The 15,433-nt window shown below is 37.7% G+C and overlaps 1 protein-coding gene across 7 annotated transcripts in view; it reads right to left on the bottom strand.

The window, feature by feature from the left end:
• Positions 1 to 4,546: 4,546 nt before the first annotated feature.
• Positions 4,547 to 15,433, bottom strand: part of LOC136568568 (spindlin-Z-like) — a 107,233-nt gene continuing 96,346 nt past the window's right edge. For all 7 annotated transcript variants that reach the window (XM_066568585.1, XM_066568584.1, XM_066568583.1 and 4 more), the window contains 3 exons: positions 10,772 to 11,025; positions 9,530 to 9,763; positions 4,547 to 8,265 (listed from right to left, as the gene is read on the bottom strand). In XM_066568585.1, the coding sequence (XP_066424682.1) occupies positions 8,066 to 8,265; positions 9,530 to 9,763; positions 10,772 to 11,025 (688 nt within the window). In that variant the 3' untranslated portion in view covers positions 4,547 to 8,065. The remainder of the gene's footprint in view (positions 8,266 to 9,529; positions 9,764 to 10,771; positions 11,026 to 15,433) is intronic.

The following is a 15,433-nucleotide window of genomic DNA, read 5'->3' as shown; positions in this document are numbered from 1 at the left end:
TAAATCATTAAATTCATAAACATTTAAGTTAGATACCTGCTTTTCTAAGTTTAAAATGGCTAGAAGTCAGTACTGCAAAAAACCCAATTTATTAGAATCTTTTTGGCAAACACAACAAACCATTCCCAGCACAACTCCATTTGTAGATCAAAATGTTCATAAGGATAATTTAAGAAGACATCTCAGAATTCAGTTCAAAGGTGAGTATATACCACATGTAGATAGTTCTGCAGAATTAAAAATCAGTCCAAACTTTTTGTGTAAAATGCATAACGATCTTATATATCTCCTTATACATATTTAAAGGCTTAGATGCCCTTTCAGAGCTGTCTTCCACACAAGTGTTATTAGATCTCTTCATTCCCCAGAGTGGCTATGTAAATTTCCACTAATTTAACTTGAATGTGCATTTAAAGTAGGATAAAGTGTGCTTTAACTTGTGGTGTTTATCTTAATTTAACAAAAATATGTCTCTCAAATGTCAGCTCCAAGTGGAACACTGTTGGGGGTTAGGTTTTTTCCTTTTGTTTCCTTTTACTTAGGGACTTTTGTCCCATAAGTTGCTAGGAAAGAGTAATGACTGTGTACTTAAGAAAAACAAAAGAAGTGGCCAAGCTCAGAGGAGGAGGGCATCTGGCTGCACTTCTCTTATCTGAGGGGCAGAGATACCTCGATAACTGGACTGGTAAAGGACCCGGCTGGGGCAGCTGCTCTTTCTCTCTTTCTTTCTCTTTCTCTCTCTCTCTCTGCTTCGGAAGAGGGTGGTTGGAACTGCCGCCTGGGGGAGTGAATTCGCTGGCGCTGCCAGAGCCCAGCCCAGTCCTGCTCCTTCTACTGTGGGGTGAGCCTCTGCTCGTGAGAACAGTAACTGAACTGGGACACCTACATACCTCCCTAAAAGAGGGACTTTTCACCATCTGCTCGGTTGCCTGGGATCCTGAGCTCGCCTCTCCCTGCTGTGCTTGGAGCCAGGCAGCCGCTGCCCCATCCTCGCCGCTTCTTCGGCACTACTCCGAGCTTTCTCTACACTGTAGCCCCTCACCTCCTGCCTGCTGAGATGTCCCACGGTTCCACCTACAGCCATGGAGCTTCTGATACATCTCATCTACCACCCTGGGATTTTTGCTCATTCCTGCTGTTTCAGCTTGCTGCTTCCAAGAGTCCTGCTGGGGCACCTGGATCAACTGCCCCAAGGGTTTGTGAAACAAGCCTCTCTTCCATCCCTTCCCGTCTTGGTCAAGCCATCATTACCACGTGCTCTCTGAGCTCACTCCAGGGCACCCCCTGCAGCCCCGGGGGAATCATTGCACCTGCCCTGCCCACCAGGAGCCACCAGTGCCCCTGCCGGCTGTGACCATCACTACACTAAAGGGGAAAGTGCCTGCGGCTGAGAAGGCTGATACTGGGTTTCTGGTTCTATTTGTTGTAACTGCCATAGGTATTGTTGATTGTTTGCCTTGTTATACAAACTAGTAAAGAACTGTTATTCCTATCATCATACCTTTGACTGAAAGCCCCTTCATTTTAAAATTAAGCCCCTTAATTTCAAAATTATTGTATTTCAGAGGGAAGGGGATTACATATTCCATTCCAAGGAAGGCTCCTGCCTTCCTTAGAAGACACCTGTCTTTCAAACCAGGACAGAAACACACTAAAGAAAAAAAAAGAAGGTTGCTCAAACTGAGGTGCATATATGTCAGTATTCATTATGAGAGTCAGCTTTGAATAGGGTAGTCTGGTGTATAGACCTGAGTAACAGTGCAACACCAAAAAGCATGGAGATGTTAAAAAAAAGGATTTATATTCAATGGAGTGACTTTCACAAGTAAATTTAAGGATTATTTGGAGAAAAAGGCACCAAAATATATAGGTATTTAAATTGTCAGAGTATGAAAGCCATTTACATTTTTTGCTCAACTGAAGTTATGGAAATTGTGACAATGATTAAGAGGGATGTGCAACAGAAAGCAGTAATTAATATCCAAGTGGAATAGTCAAGTGTTACATATATACCAGCTTATTGATACCAGTGGGACCTCAGCTACATTGTTGCACATATAATGCTGCTATACTCCAAATCTGGAAGAGGAACTGAGGAATTCAGAACAGTAAACTAGTAATATGGGAAGAGTAAAGCCTGAAAAGAATGCTTAGAAGCTTGATAACTTTTCCCAGGCTGTCAATCCTTAAAATCATAGAATGGTTGAGGCTGGAACCTAGTCCACATCTTCCCCCTGCCATCCCCAGCAGGGTCATCTGGAGCTAGTTGCTCAGGACCATGTCCAGACAGTTCTTCAAGAAGGGAGACTCCACAACATCTCTGGGCAAAATGTTGCAGCGTTCAGTCACCTTCACAGTAAAAAAAATTAGTTTTCTGATGTTGAGATGGAAACTCCTATGATTTAGCTTATGCCCACTGGCTCTCGACCTGTCACTAGGCACTACTAAAAGAGCATGTTTCCCTCTTCTTCATTCCTTCCCATCAGGTATTTGTATGCATTGATGAGAATCTCTCTGAGTTTTCTCCAGGCTAAACACTCCCAGCTCTCTCAGTGTGACCATCTACACCTGACCCCTGGTAATATGGTTAACATAACTAATGCCATTAGGCAAATTAGGCCATTCTCTGTGACTCAACTGGGCATATATCAGTCCCATTTTCCCTCATCAGGCCTTGAAGGTCTTGTGCGCTAGGCAGACTTCTCCCCTTTCCTATCAGTCTCCAGGTTCCTGGGTGCCAGGCTAACTACTCTCCTCCTTACTGGCCTTGAAGGTCCCAGGCACCTGGCTAGTCAGGTGGTTGTGACCCTGATACACAACAGGGAAGCTTAGCAGCACACATAGCACTGCCTATAAAATCAAGCAGTTAAATCTTAAGTGGGACTTGGACTGAAACAGCAGTTGGACAGCAGAACTTGTGATCCTCCAGTGGTCAGGGATGCCTCCAACATCATCTGCTCCTACTGAGGATTTAGTGACTCAAATTCTTTTACATCTTTCAAGCCTAGATTATGATTGTTATATTGATATGGAAAGTCACGTGTTAAAGATTTGACCTGACATGCAGAGGATCCAGGTGATTAGAAGGCATAAGCTAAGCTATGCCTTGAAATTCTGTGCTATGCTACTTATAAAATTGTGCTACACTGATTCTGCTTATTAAAACACCTGTTCTACTCTGATGATACCATTCTATGCTGATCATAAAAGTCCGGTTAAAAAAAACAACTTTAATTGCAACTACAACTTAGTTTCATCATGATTCTGCCAAGGATTTCCAAAACAACCTGTCTGTCCCCATAAAGCCAGGTGACAGCCTTTTCTCATAAGAGAGGTGCTCCAATCCTTTAATCATCTTTGTGACTCTTCACTGGTCTCTCTCCATAATGTCCATGACTCTTGTACTGGAGGGCCCAGAACTGAAGGTAGTACTTTAGATGCAGCCACACCAGTGCTCAGTAAAGGGGAAGGATCACCTTCCTTGACTTTCTGGCAACGACAGCCCAATGCAGCACAGGGTGCTGTTAGCCTTATTTGCCACAAGGACACATTGCTGGTTCATGTTTAGCTTAGTCTCCACTAGGACACTACAAACATACAGTCCTTTGCTGCAGAGCTGCTTTCTAGTTGGTGAGCCCCCATCATGTACTGGCGCATGCAGTTGTTTTTTCCCAGGTGTGGGACTTAGCACTTTCCCTTGTTGAAATTCATGAGGTTCCTGTCAGTCCATTTCTCCAGCCTGTCAAGGTACCTCTTGATGGCAGCGCAACCCTCTGGTGTATCAGCCATTCCTGCCAGTTTTGCATCATCTATGCACTTGCTGAGGGTGCACTCTTTCCCACTGTCCAGAGGTGTCGGCAACTTGGTGTCAAAAATATATTTTGGGCTATTCCTATAAGATTTTTCCCCCCTATAATCAAATTTCAGTATTCAAAATAAAGCTTGGTAATTTACCTTAAACAACATAAAATAATTAAGTGTTCACTGATTAGTATGAAATACTTTATGTGCTTCAAGGAAATTCACAGCACTGTGCTATTATTCTCTTCATTGCTCATCATGTCTAGTTTTGGATAAATTCTACTTTTTTTTTTTAATTTAGTGAGCAAAATAAAATTCCAATTCTAGTTAAGCCCATTAATTCAAAGCAGTCAAATCTATGAGCTAAACACTGACAAACACTTCTACTGTTCCCTGCTTCTTAACTACTGATTACAGTGTAAGCTAGTGTGTTTTGGAAATAAGATGCTTCCTCACAGACTTGCTTAAACCCCTGAGGAGGAATTTTCCTTTTTTGGTGAAATACAATTTAAGCATTATGCTTTACCTCAGTGAAATTCCATCTTACTGACATTCATACTTACATGCGGGAAAAAAATTGACTTAGCAAGCAAACTTATTTCATAAGGGGAAAGTATTATACCAGCACATATGGCCCAACTCTAAAATACTAAACCTTTTTAAATTAAAATACTGAAGAAACTGCTTCTTTGCAGTCTGAAGTCACATCACTACATTTTGCTCATGAGAATAAAATTTAAAGTCATGAGTTGCACATAAAGGATTTATTTTAAATGTTTTAAGGATAGAGTTACATCATAATTATAAAAATTACTTACAGAATTAAGTAACAGATTTAAAGTGTTCATACTTCTAAATGCAAAGAAAATAAAAAATAATGAAACCAAGCTTTAAAGATGAAGTCACTACCTAATTTTAAAATGTGAACACGAAGACCTTTGAACAATAAACATACCAAGAACCATTCAAATTGCACTAATGATATAAAATACAAAATGCACAACATTTTCAAGGAACCAGAAACTGTTTTTTACCCTAATTATTTTTCCCTGAAGCAACTGTAATTTATTCTATTTGAAGATAAATCCTCAATTTTAAAGAATTAATTTTAAGAAGATGGATACCTATTGTAATAAATAGGATTTTCCCCAAAGTATTTCAGTCTTTATGTAGTCCCACTTAGTTTAGGGTTTGGCATTCAAAAGAAAAAAAATTCATTGTTGTACTTATCAATTATGATTTTATTTATCCTTGAACAGAATACATGGTCCCTTCAAATGCTGTATGACATACAACTGGAAAATTACCTTTCGTTGGAACTATGTTTGCCTCACCAGTGCATTTAATCCTATTAACAACCATTCAAACAGCACAATAAGGAAATTCACAAAAAACTGAACACAAAATAAAAACAGAACAAACCCCAAACCTAAACATTATAACATGCAACTTCCATTTGTTACATTGAATGTTCTAACCTTCTAAGCATGCAAAAAAGGATGGTCTGCATTTAAGGTGGGTTTTTTTTCCTTTTTAAAAGTTTTCCATGGCAGCTCGACATCATGCACACACAATATACAACAATACTACAGCAGGTAAATGAGGCTAATAATTTTTATACCAAGATCCATGGCTTGTGTCATCACAAGACCTATGATAAATTTGGAAAGTAATGTTGAACCCCTAGAACAAGGGACCAACATGTAGTTACTAGGGTAATGCAAGCACTGCATGCAGATCTGAAACATGAGCCTTAAGTAAGCCCAAAACAGTTGGGGCGGGGAGTGGAATAAGTCTCAAGTCTCAAAACGGTGGTTTAAGCTATTAAAAAAACCAACCACAAAACCAAAACCACCCCTCCACACAAATCTTAAGAAAAAAAAGATGAAAAGAAAAATCCCATGCAACAGACAATGGGGACATCTAAAAACAACTATAAAATTTGACAGTATATACTGTATAGATTATATTCTAATTAGCAAAATATGTGGTGTATTAGAGTGGCTTACATAAAACCCCACAAATGCAATCCAAATGCTAAAAATGTTCCAGTAGAGCTAAACCTCAAATATTTCAAAACAAACCTTGTTGTTACATCCTTAGATGTAAAGCCCAAAATTCATTGTACTATGTTATTAGTGTATTTCGTGTGTAATCAATACACTCATTCTTGTGCCACAAATATCAACTTGGGCTCATGGAGCCAGGCTCAGCTTTGAGATTTACATGCAGGACTCTTAAGAGTCAATAGGAAGCACATAACAGATCTGCAGGATGAAAGCACTATGTTGCAAATCTGTTCATTTTGTTCAAAACACAATGAAAATTTACTGACTCAGATACTTGGTGCTTAAAGACCGGATTGAGAAGTTTTGAACTGAAAGACAATAGCCTGCCTTTGGTTGCCCATGGTGAAATACAGGACATAATGCAATATAGTAGCAAGGGACAAAGAATTGATACCATATTTATACAGTATTACCATTTAACAGCATAATGAGGCACAAGCCTTAAGGCTAAAGCATGAAATCAGGCAAAAAAAAAAAAAAAAGACAGAAAAGGATTTAAGCCACTGAGTCTTTGCTATTAAGAATGCTCACAATAGAGGTCAGACCCCTGATCTCTGATTAGCAGTATCTCTCCTGCATCCTTCCACTAACATCATCAGGTTGGATATCTACGTATTCCTTCTTTCCATCAATAGCGTTGACTGTATTCACATTCTTCACATACTGTATTTCTGTGACGCAGTGGTTTGAAGCCTGTAGAGTTCTGTTTCAACATGAAAATTTTGTTGCTGTGCTGATCCTCATTACAATTATGATGCTTTTAAAAGCTGTTATTCTTAAAAACCCAAATACCCTAACCTTGATTTACAACTATCTTGCAAGATTAAAACTGTGAAAGGATTCTTCTGTTGTGGGCTGTTATTTGCATCCACAATCTAATGCAGATGACTGAACCACTGAGACAGCCTATAGCTCCCATTAGATAGTACACCACTGGCATGCATAACTCTAGTGTTCACAGAATGAAATTTATGTTAATGGCATACCTCAAAGCAAGTACACCACAAAAGGCAACAACAGGTTTAAACTGTAGATTTGTCTGGACACTCCTTACGTGGAAAAGCCAAAAATAGAATACACTGAAATTATACCTTCTTGATCCAAAATGGTTAAAAAGAATAGCAAACCCCAGCACAAAACAAAGGAATACAGCAGACTGAGGAGAAGGCAACAAATGCTTCTCCTTCTCTAAAGAAGGTCCTCAGTGTAAAAGGACCCCCCTCCCACATAACTTGTATTTACTGTGTAAAAGATTAACTAATACTAGTTTTCTAAGTTCACACACAAACATCCAGGTTGCTAGGTTCTGATATTAAATGAGAGACTACTGATTGCTGATGTGTAGTCCAAAGTCTGCTTAAGTAGCATTATATACTGTTAAACTTGTGGCACCAAGCACTTGTATTCTGCTACGAAATGTGAATAACAAAACAGAACACAACATTTAGGATTAATGGCAGCTTTGTTGTGTGTATTTTACTGGTTCCTAAAACTTGTAAACACAGGCCCTTAACCTTCATTTTCTAATTAGCTGGATATACAGATTAAATATATTTTTATAGCTTAAAGCCTTTTCACTGAAAGGTGCATAAGTCAAACACTTGATATCCTACTGCCCTGTGACTAGTAAAAAACACACAAGTATTTAATAACTTAATTTGAAACAGAATAGAAACACAGTAAATTGATGTTACGTGGGTTAGACACTCCTTACTGCTGCACAAACTGTTTAAACCTTTCAGAAAAGTCACTTCTGTCTCAACCCAGAAAACAAGGACTGCCAGTAGCCAAGAAATGAAATTTAATGTTGCAAAAGAAGACATATGAAAAATAGCAAACTACACTTGCATGTGGCAGTTGAACAGGTGATGCAAGGTTGAAGAAAAGTTAATCTAAGAAAAAATCTAGATTACAATACTAGATTGACTTCACACAGCTTGAATTTGCAACTGTTCTTAGCTTTTAACTCCCTACCACCCAAATATATTGATTTCCTTCAAGAAAAGGAGCTCTCTTACACAAGATGTGTCATATTCACATAAATTTGTATTATTCAGAACAAAACAGTTGCTGGCAGAGATTGTGGGTTCGCAGGGACATCTAAATTTTCAATTCAACTGAAAAACAGTCAAGTCTGTGTCTACAAATTTTACATTTAATAGTTCCACAAATTTGGCAGAAGTTCATGATGATGTCTAGGATGTCTTCACCAAATCATAGACATAAATATGGAAATCATCATCAAACTTGATGAAATAGACAGATGGTTTGGCTTCAACTTGATGAATGACCATGCCAGTCCGTTTTGAGCCATCTTCTTTGGCATATTCCACTTGTTTGCCTACCAGGCTGTCTACAACTTCACCTGGTTCTCGTTCTGCAGGAGGCGAATCATCTGTAATATGAAAATACATCGTACTTTGGTAGACATTTATGGATTTTTTGCGATATACAAAACTGCAGACTTCTTTATAAGTTAAGAAAGTCACAAGTTCAAAATGCAAAGTATGTCTAAAGTAGTTTAGACAAGTGCCTATTGCCATGCTTCTAGAGTAGTCACAGATTTTATTTTTTAAGTAATACTGTTCACTTTTATGAATTAAAAATTAGCACTTCATTTGGTTAGAAAAGTAAATCTTTTGACATGAAAGTTTACACACCAATTACAAAAAATGTTTGTAGATAACTGAATTTGAGCCCCCAGCAGAACAAGGCACTGAGTATTTTTAACAGAAAGGCAGGTGTACTAGAACTCACTATCTAAAATGTCAATGCAAATATGTCATTGCAAAAAAAACACATCTTCCAAGCTAAGTGTGACCTCCTTAATCAATAATGCTGTAAAAAGGAGCTTTCAATTTTACACTAGAATGGATACTGTTGTGAAGTTTAATCTTATTATTTGCTTTTCAAGCAAAATCTACCCAGAAGTATCTTTAAATACACAATTCACATTGTCTGTAAAGGACCCAAATTATTGACAAATTTTTTTCTTTTTTTTTTTTATTAGCTAAAATCCCTTGAACAGCACTGATTCTGCAAAAAATATTTCTAGGAAAAAAGCCAATAACCTTCTTTAAAAAAGAAAGAAAAAATATTCCTCCTAACCTATTGAAATTTTTTTCCTGTTTATATGTTTAAACATATGAGAGAAAATGAGTTTTGAAAATATTAGTGCTTCTTTCCTCCAAGAAACTATTCAAAAACTTTCCAAACTGATGATGCTTACCCAAAATAAATTAACCTATTTTAGTTAGTCCCAAGACATTATTTTTATAACAACTGCTTCAAAAATATAACTCCTTGATTTGTGACACTTCTATAAGAAAATAACAATGGAAAGATTCTAGTTTGTCCATGTAAAAAAAAACTCTAAGTGTAATCTCTTCATAACAGTATGCATATCTTTATCAAAATTAGGAATTATAATGGAAAAGGATTTTCCAGTATTTATTGCATATTTCACCACTGACTCAAGGAAAATATTTCAGAAATTGTTTAATACACATATTTTTTCAGTTGTGTTGTAACCTTTGCTAGTTTTGATACTTAAAAAGATACTTCTTTGTCAACTCTCTTTTCCATACATAACCCATAAGCTGTATAATAATACAGAGAGATGCCACTTTTCAGAATAAAAAAGTAACCAGTCTACTTACTGGAATCGGGCATAATGCGAAGGTCACCTTCTTTATAGTCATCTAAGAGTTGGTACATATACAACACAGGATCTTTCTCATAGGTAATATAAAACCATGTGTTCATAATAGGAGCTCGAGCCAAGACCATCCCCCTCCATTCATCTTTTGAGCCATCCTCTGTCTCAAACATATGTTCCACAGCTTTGCCAATCATTGTGTCTGCCAGATGGGCATCACTAATTCGAGATGAAGCTGAAATGGTAGCAGTTCATAAGTATGTCCATTCAAAAAGTACAGAAATAAATCTTTACAAAACATAATCTTTATCCAGATTCATTAATAAATTAATTTGAAAGTTAGTCAATTCACATAAAAAACAAATAATGCCCATTTCAGAGAGCTGAAGATCAAAGAACAGCAGAACTCAAATAATTATTTTAACATGTTAACACTCTTTATTGACATTTTCCATCATTGCACTCCCCCCAATCAAGCTATCATACTGCAAGGTAAAGGGAGACCAATATAAGCCACAGCAAGGACTAGCACCTGTATTTTAAATATTTATACTGAAGGGGAGGAGGAGGGGAGGAAGAGAGGCTAAATCACAGAGCAGCTGTATGAAGTTATTAATGAAGGTGTTAGGTTTGGTTCCCCCTAACCCCATTCTAGAGACTGCTACTGATTTCTTTGCAGTCAGGAAACCCAAGAGTTGATTCCATTTTAAAAAACCCACCTTATTAGGTCAAACTTTGAACTTTACAGTTTGGAAACACCTGCAGTTTAACAATTCTGTGCTAATTATAAAAAACAATAAAGCCTTGTTACTAGTTAAGTTACTAGTTACTAAGTTATTTCACTTAGAAAATGCTTTTTTCCCCTCCACTTGTATTAATACCTATTGAAAGCACATTAAAAAAAACCCCAACCAAACACATAATTAATGTCAAACACATGCAAGACAGCATAGCCAGGATATTTCTCAGCTGGCTCAGAGTTTAAATTTTAATAGAAATATCGACGCTACATGTACATAAGCTCATTAGGGATAAGACTCTGAAAAAGAAAACCCATGGAACTTTCTACATACAATTTAAAGACAAGAGACAGCACTAATCTCTCTGTTATCATCAAAACTTTGTGAACTAAAAAAATAAAAATTGAACAGAGCATTTAGATTATCTGCCATATACTGAAAAGTAATTTAATAAAATGTAAATGTTCTGACAACATATGTACATATAGGAAAAAACCTCTTACCAACTCTGTCTGGAAGGACTTCAAGTGCTGAAACTCTTTCATCTTTGTGCAGTTCTAGTCCATACACACAATCAAATCCATCGTACTTTATAAGATAGAGGGAGGGATTTACAGGAACTTGATCAAGAACTGTGCCTTTCCATTGTGTTACAGGTCCGCTCCCTTCTCTCCAGCCATGCTGTATTCTGCAGCCTACAATGTTTCTTCGTGGCTGAGAAATAGGTTTGCTTGGTCCAACATTGTTTCTATGCTTTCTGTACACAGATACAAACATAACATTAAACAAGTACATACTCAAAATTTTACTCTGGACAAGAGCTGCATGCTTTAAGAAGGCAATATATTATACTTATATATAAATATAAGATACATTAATTTATACAGCTTAGTGCACCTTATTCAAATTAGGTTATAAAGAATACTACATTGCTCTGGTAAAAGAAAAAACCCACACTGAAAAGTAGTGGAATACTTTCACTATTTTGTATAAGGTTGCTTTCATAATAGTAGTTCCTAAAACTAGTTTGCTTAAGCCAAAAGAACTATTTTAGGCATTGCTACACAGAAAATCAAAAGTAAAACTTGATTGTTAAAACCCTAAATCAGCTCTGAAAGAGCAATGTCACCTAATAGTATATACTTTTGCTACCTTGTTGCTCTCCACAGAACGGTAAACATAATTCCCTCACCCCAATAGGAAGAATCCAGTGGAAACATTAGTGGTGGTTGATTAAAATTCTTCAGAGCATTTGTTTTCCCTAACTTGTCATCTGAAGGAAATTTCACTTCCCTCTGCACTTACAGGTATCTTTGACTTCAAGTATTTTTAAAGGCACATGGTAGCAACAACATTTTCTAACATTCCTTTTTAGTACAACACAAGAAAAATTATATGCAAAGGTCACTGCAAGAGAAGTGATACTCTCTAAGCAGATAATAGATTAAATATACTTTTTACCCTTCCTCATTTTTGTAATCTAACTTGCATAGGAAGATTCCTTCTGGTGAATGGCAGTTGCTCTGATAAACAGTCATGTAAGCTATTTGACAGTTTCAACCCACTAAAACAGTGTTACACAAGTTTTATTCTATTGAGTTAAATAAACCCAAACAGTAGCTTGACATTTGTGAATACAACATATGAAGAAACATGAACATTACAACATTACATTGGTGATAAATGTATATAATCATCTTTATTTTAGCATGTTACAATATGCATATTCATTCTTAGAGTGATACTTAGTGGGTTGCCTGATTAAAATTCTCACAAATGTTAGCTAATTCCAAAATAAATGTTTTTATTAATTACCAGTTATAGTAGTCTTCATTTAAATGGCAATATACACATTAGAAGCATGCTTAAAAGCAACATCTAAAAAAAGAAAAATCAGTTGCAGAAAACAACATCCATCCTTAGATTAGTGACAGTGACCAAAGAAAAATGTCTCTAGGAACAATGAAAGCTCAAAGAACAACCCATGTATGCAAGAGATCCAAAAGACAAAAATAGCAATCTTATCAATGAAGTCTCATAATAAATCTTAAAAACCAATAAAAACAGTATATAAAATTAGTAATGCTGAAGATGTAATCATAACTCCATTAAAAACAAGATGTATAATTCCTTCAATAGCTTGTCCCACCTCAAGACTTTCATTCTTCATGAAAGTCTTAGCAGAGTTCCACAGTATCTTTTGTCTAATTTAACTTCTGTGATGATTTAACCTGATTAAGGAGATCAGTCTGCATTCACAATTTATCTTGTCGAAGTTAGTATTATAGAAATGCTAATCTCTTCCAGTTAAGAGGAACTCCTCTGCAGAGTTGGTTCTAATTTTCCACAGAAACTTGAACATACGTTCAAATACTCATTCTTGCTCAAGTCTTACTTTAAAAAAAAAATATAATAGTCTCTGAAAAGTTTTATTCTGAATAAATGAGATGAGAGATCTGGTTCTTGGGCACAATGAAAATTACTTTATTTTGCATTAAATTAATCTATTGAATTTTAATGAATTGTGATTCCATTATTCCATTTTAAGGCATCCTCACAGAATAAAACCAACTGTTACTGAAGCTAAAAAGTTAAAGTTGAAAAAGGTAAAATAATACTGTTCATGTTTAACCACACAGTTAATTTCACTTTCTGCTTATAAATCATAACATTTAAATTTGCACAATTAAGTGAAAAACTTCAATCACTTAAAAAAATATGACAAAAAAAAAGCTACACAATACAGTTCAATTTGGTCACTACCTTTTAAAACACCTTGGAGAGAGCAAAAAGTGTCATAAATGCAATTACAAATCAAGGAGCAGCTAGGTATACTTGCAGTTCAAGTTTTCCTTTGTTTGAAGGCTGGTACTACTGCACAGCCACTCATTGTTATTTGTATCGCTATTTGTTATAGCAGGAAATAACAATTTTCAAACAAATAAATTGCCAAAGAATTGGCATTTTTGCTTGCTACTGAACATGTCATAAGAAAGAAAACAGATTTCTAACTGACTACAAACAACAATCATAGAATGATCAGCCTTTAAAAATCATTTACATCCAATTCTTCTACCCCCTGCTATGGACATCTTTCATTAAATCAGGTTGCTCAAAGACCCATCCAAACTGACCATGAACACTTTTCAGTGATGGAGAATCCACAGTTTCTCTAGGCAATCTGTTCCAGTGCCTCACAACTCTCATCATAGGAAATTTCTTCCTTATGTCAAATCTAAACCTACCCTCTTTCAGTTTAAAACCATTGCCCTTAGTTCTGTCAATACAGACCCTGGTAAAAAGTTTCTTTGTCTTTTCATAAGCCCCTTTTATATATTGAAAAGCAGCAATAAGGTCTCCCCAGAGTCTTCTTCAGGCTGAACAACCCCAACTCTCTCAGCCTGTCACCATAGGAGAGGTGTTCCAGTCCTCTGATTTCATTTTCATGGCCCTCCTCTGGACCCACTCCAACAGGTCCACATCTTTCTTGTACTGAGGACCTCAGAGCTGCATGCAGTACTCCAGGTGGGGTCTCATTAGACCAGAGGGCTAGAATCACCTCTCCTGTCGTGCTGGCCACACTTCCTTGATTCAGCCCAGGATACAATTGGCTTTCTGGGCCGCAAGCACACATTGCCATCTCATATTCAATTTTTCATACACCAGTACCCCCAAATCCTTCTCTGCAGGGCTGCTCTCAATCCATTCATCCCCCAGTCTGTATTGATACTGGGGATTGCCCTGACCCAGGTGCAGCACCTTGTACTTGGCCTTGTTGAACTTTATGAGGCTCACGTGGACTGAGCCTTTTAAGGTCCCTCTGGATGGCATCCCTTCTCACAAGTGAATCAACTGCTCTGCTCATCTTGGTATCATCTGTAAGCTTGCTGCAGGTGCACTCAATCCCACTGTCTATCAGAGAATCATAGAATTGTTTGGGTTGGAAGGGGACCTTGAAGATCATCTACTTCCAATCCCCCTGCCACAGGCAATGACACCTTCAACTAGACCATGTTGTACATAGCCCCATCCAACCTGGCCTTGAACACCTCCAGGGATGGGGCATCCATAACTTCTCTGGGCAAACTGTTCCAGTTCCTCACCACACTCCCAGTAAAGAATTTATTCCTAATATCTAATCTAAACTTACTCTCAATTTAACCCATTCCCCCTTGTCATGTCACTACATGCTCTTGTAAATAATCTTGTCCCATCTTACCTGCAAGTTCCCTTCAGGTACTGGAAGGCTGCAATTAGGTCACCCAAAAGCCTTCTCTTCTCCAAGCTGAATAATCCCAATTCTCCCAGACTTTCCTTGTAGAAGAGGTGCTCCATTCCTCTAATCATCTTTTTGACCTTGTCTAGACTTGCTCCAACAGGTCAGTCTCTTTCCTGGGCTCGGGATCCCAGAGCTGGATGCAACACTGCAGATTGGAGGCTCACAAGAGCTGAGTAGAGGGGCAGAATCACCTCCCTTGACCTACTGGCTGCACTTCTTTTGATGCAGCTCAGGATACGATTGGCTTTCTGGGCTGCCAGTGCACGTGGCCAGCTCATGTCCAGCCTCTCATCCACCAGCACTCCCAAGTCCTTCTCTTCAGGGCTGCTCTCAATCTGTTCATCCCCCAGCCTGTATTGATATTGGGGTTTGCCCTGACCCAGGTATAGCACCTTGTACTTGGTCATGTTAAACCTCATGAGATTCCCATGAGCCCCTTTCTTGAGCCTGTCTAGGTCCTTCTGGATAGCATCCCATCCTTCAGGTGTGTCAACAGCACTATGTTGTTGATAAACATAATGAACACTACTGGTCCCAGTATGGACCCTTAAGGGACACCACTCATTATTGATATCTACTTGGACACTGAGCTGTTGACTTTGAATGCATCTATTAGCCAATTCCTTATCCATGTAACAGTCCACCTATCAAACCCATGTCTCTCCAATTTAGAGGAAGGAATAAGTCCACAGCAGATAACATCAGTTACTCTTCCCTTGTCCACTGATGCAGTCACTCCATCATAGAAGGCCACTGCATTAGTCAGGCATGACTTGCCCTTGCTGAAGCCACGTTGGTTGTCTTTAATCACCTCCCTGTTTTCCATATGTTTGAATATGTCTTCCAGGCAGATATGTTCCATGATCTTACCAGGCATAGAGGTAAG

This window comes from Molothrus aeneus, chromosome W, assembly GCF_037042795.1.
Source record: "Molothrus aeneus isolate 106 chromosome W, BPBGC_Maene_1.0, whole genome shotgun sequence".
Classification (NCBI taxonomy): Eukaryota; Metazoa; Chordata; class Aves; order Passeriformes; family Icteridae; genus Molothrus; species Molothrus aeneus.
This window is presented reverse-complemented; position numbering and strand designations above follow the sequence as displayed.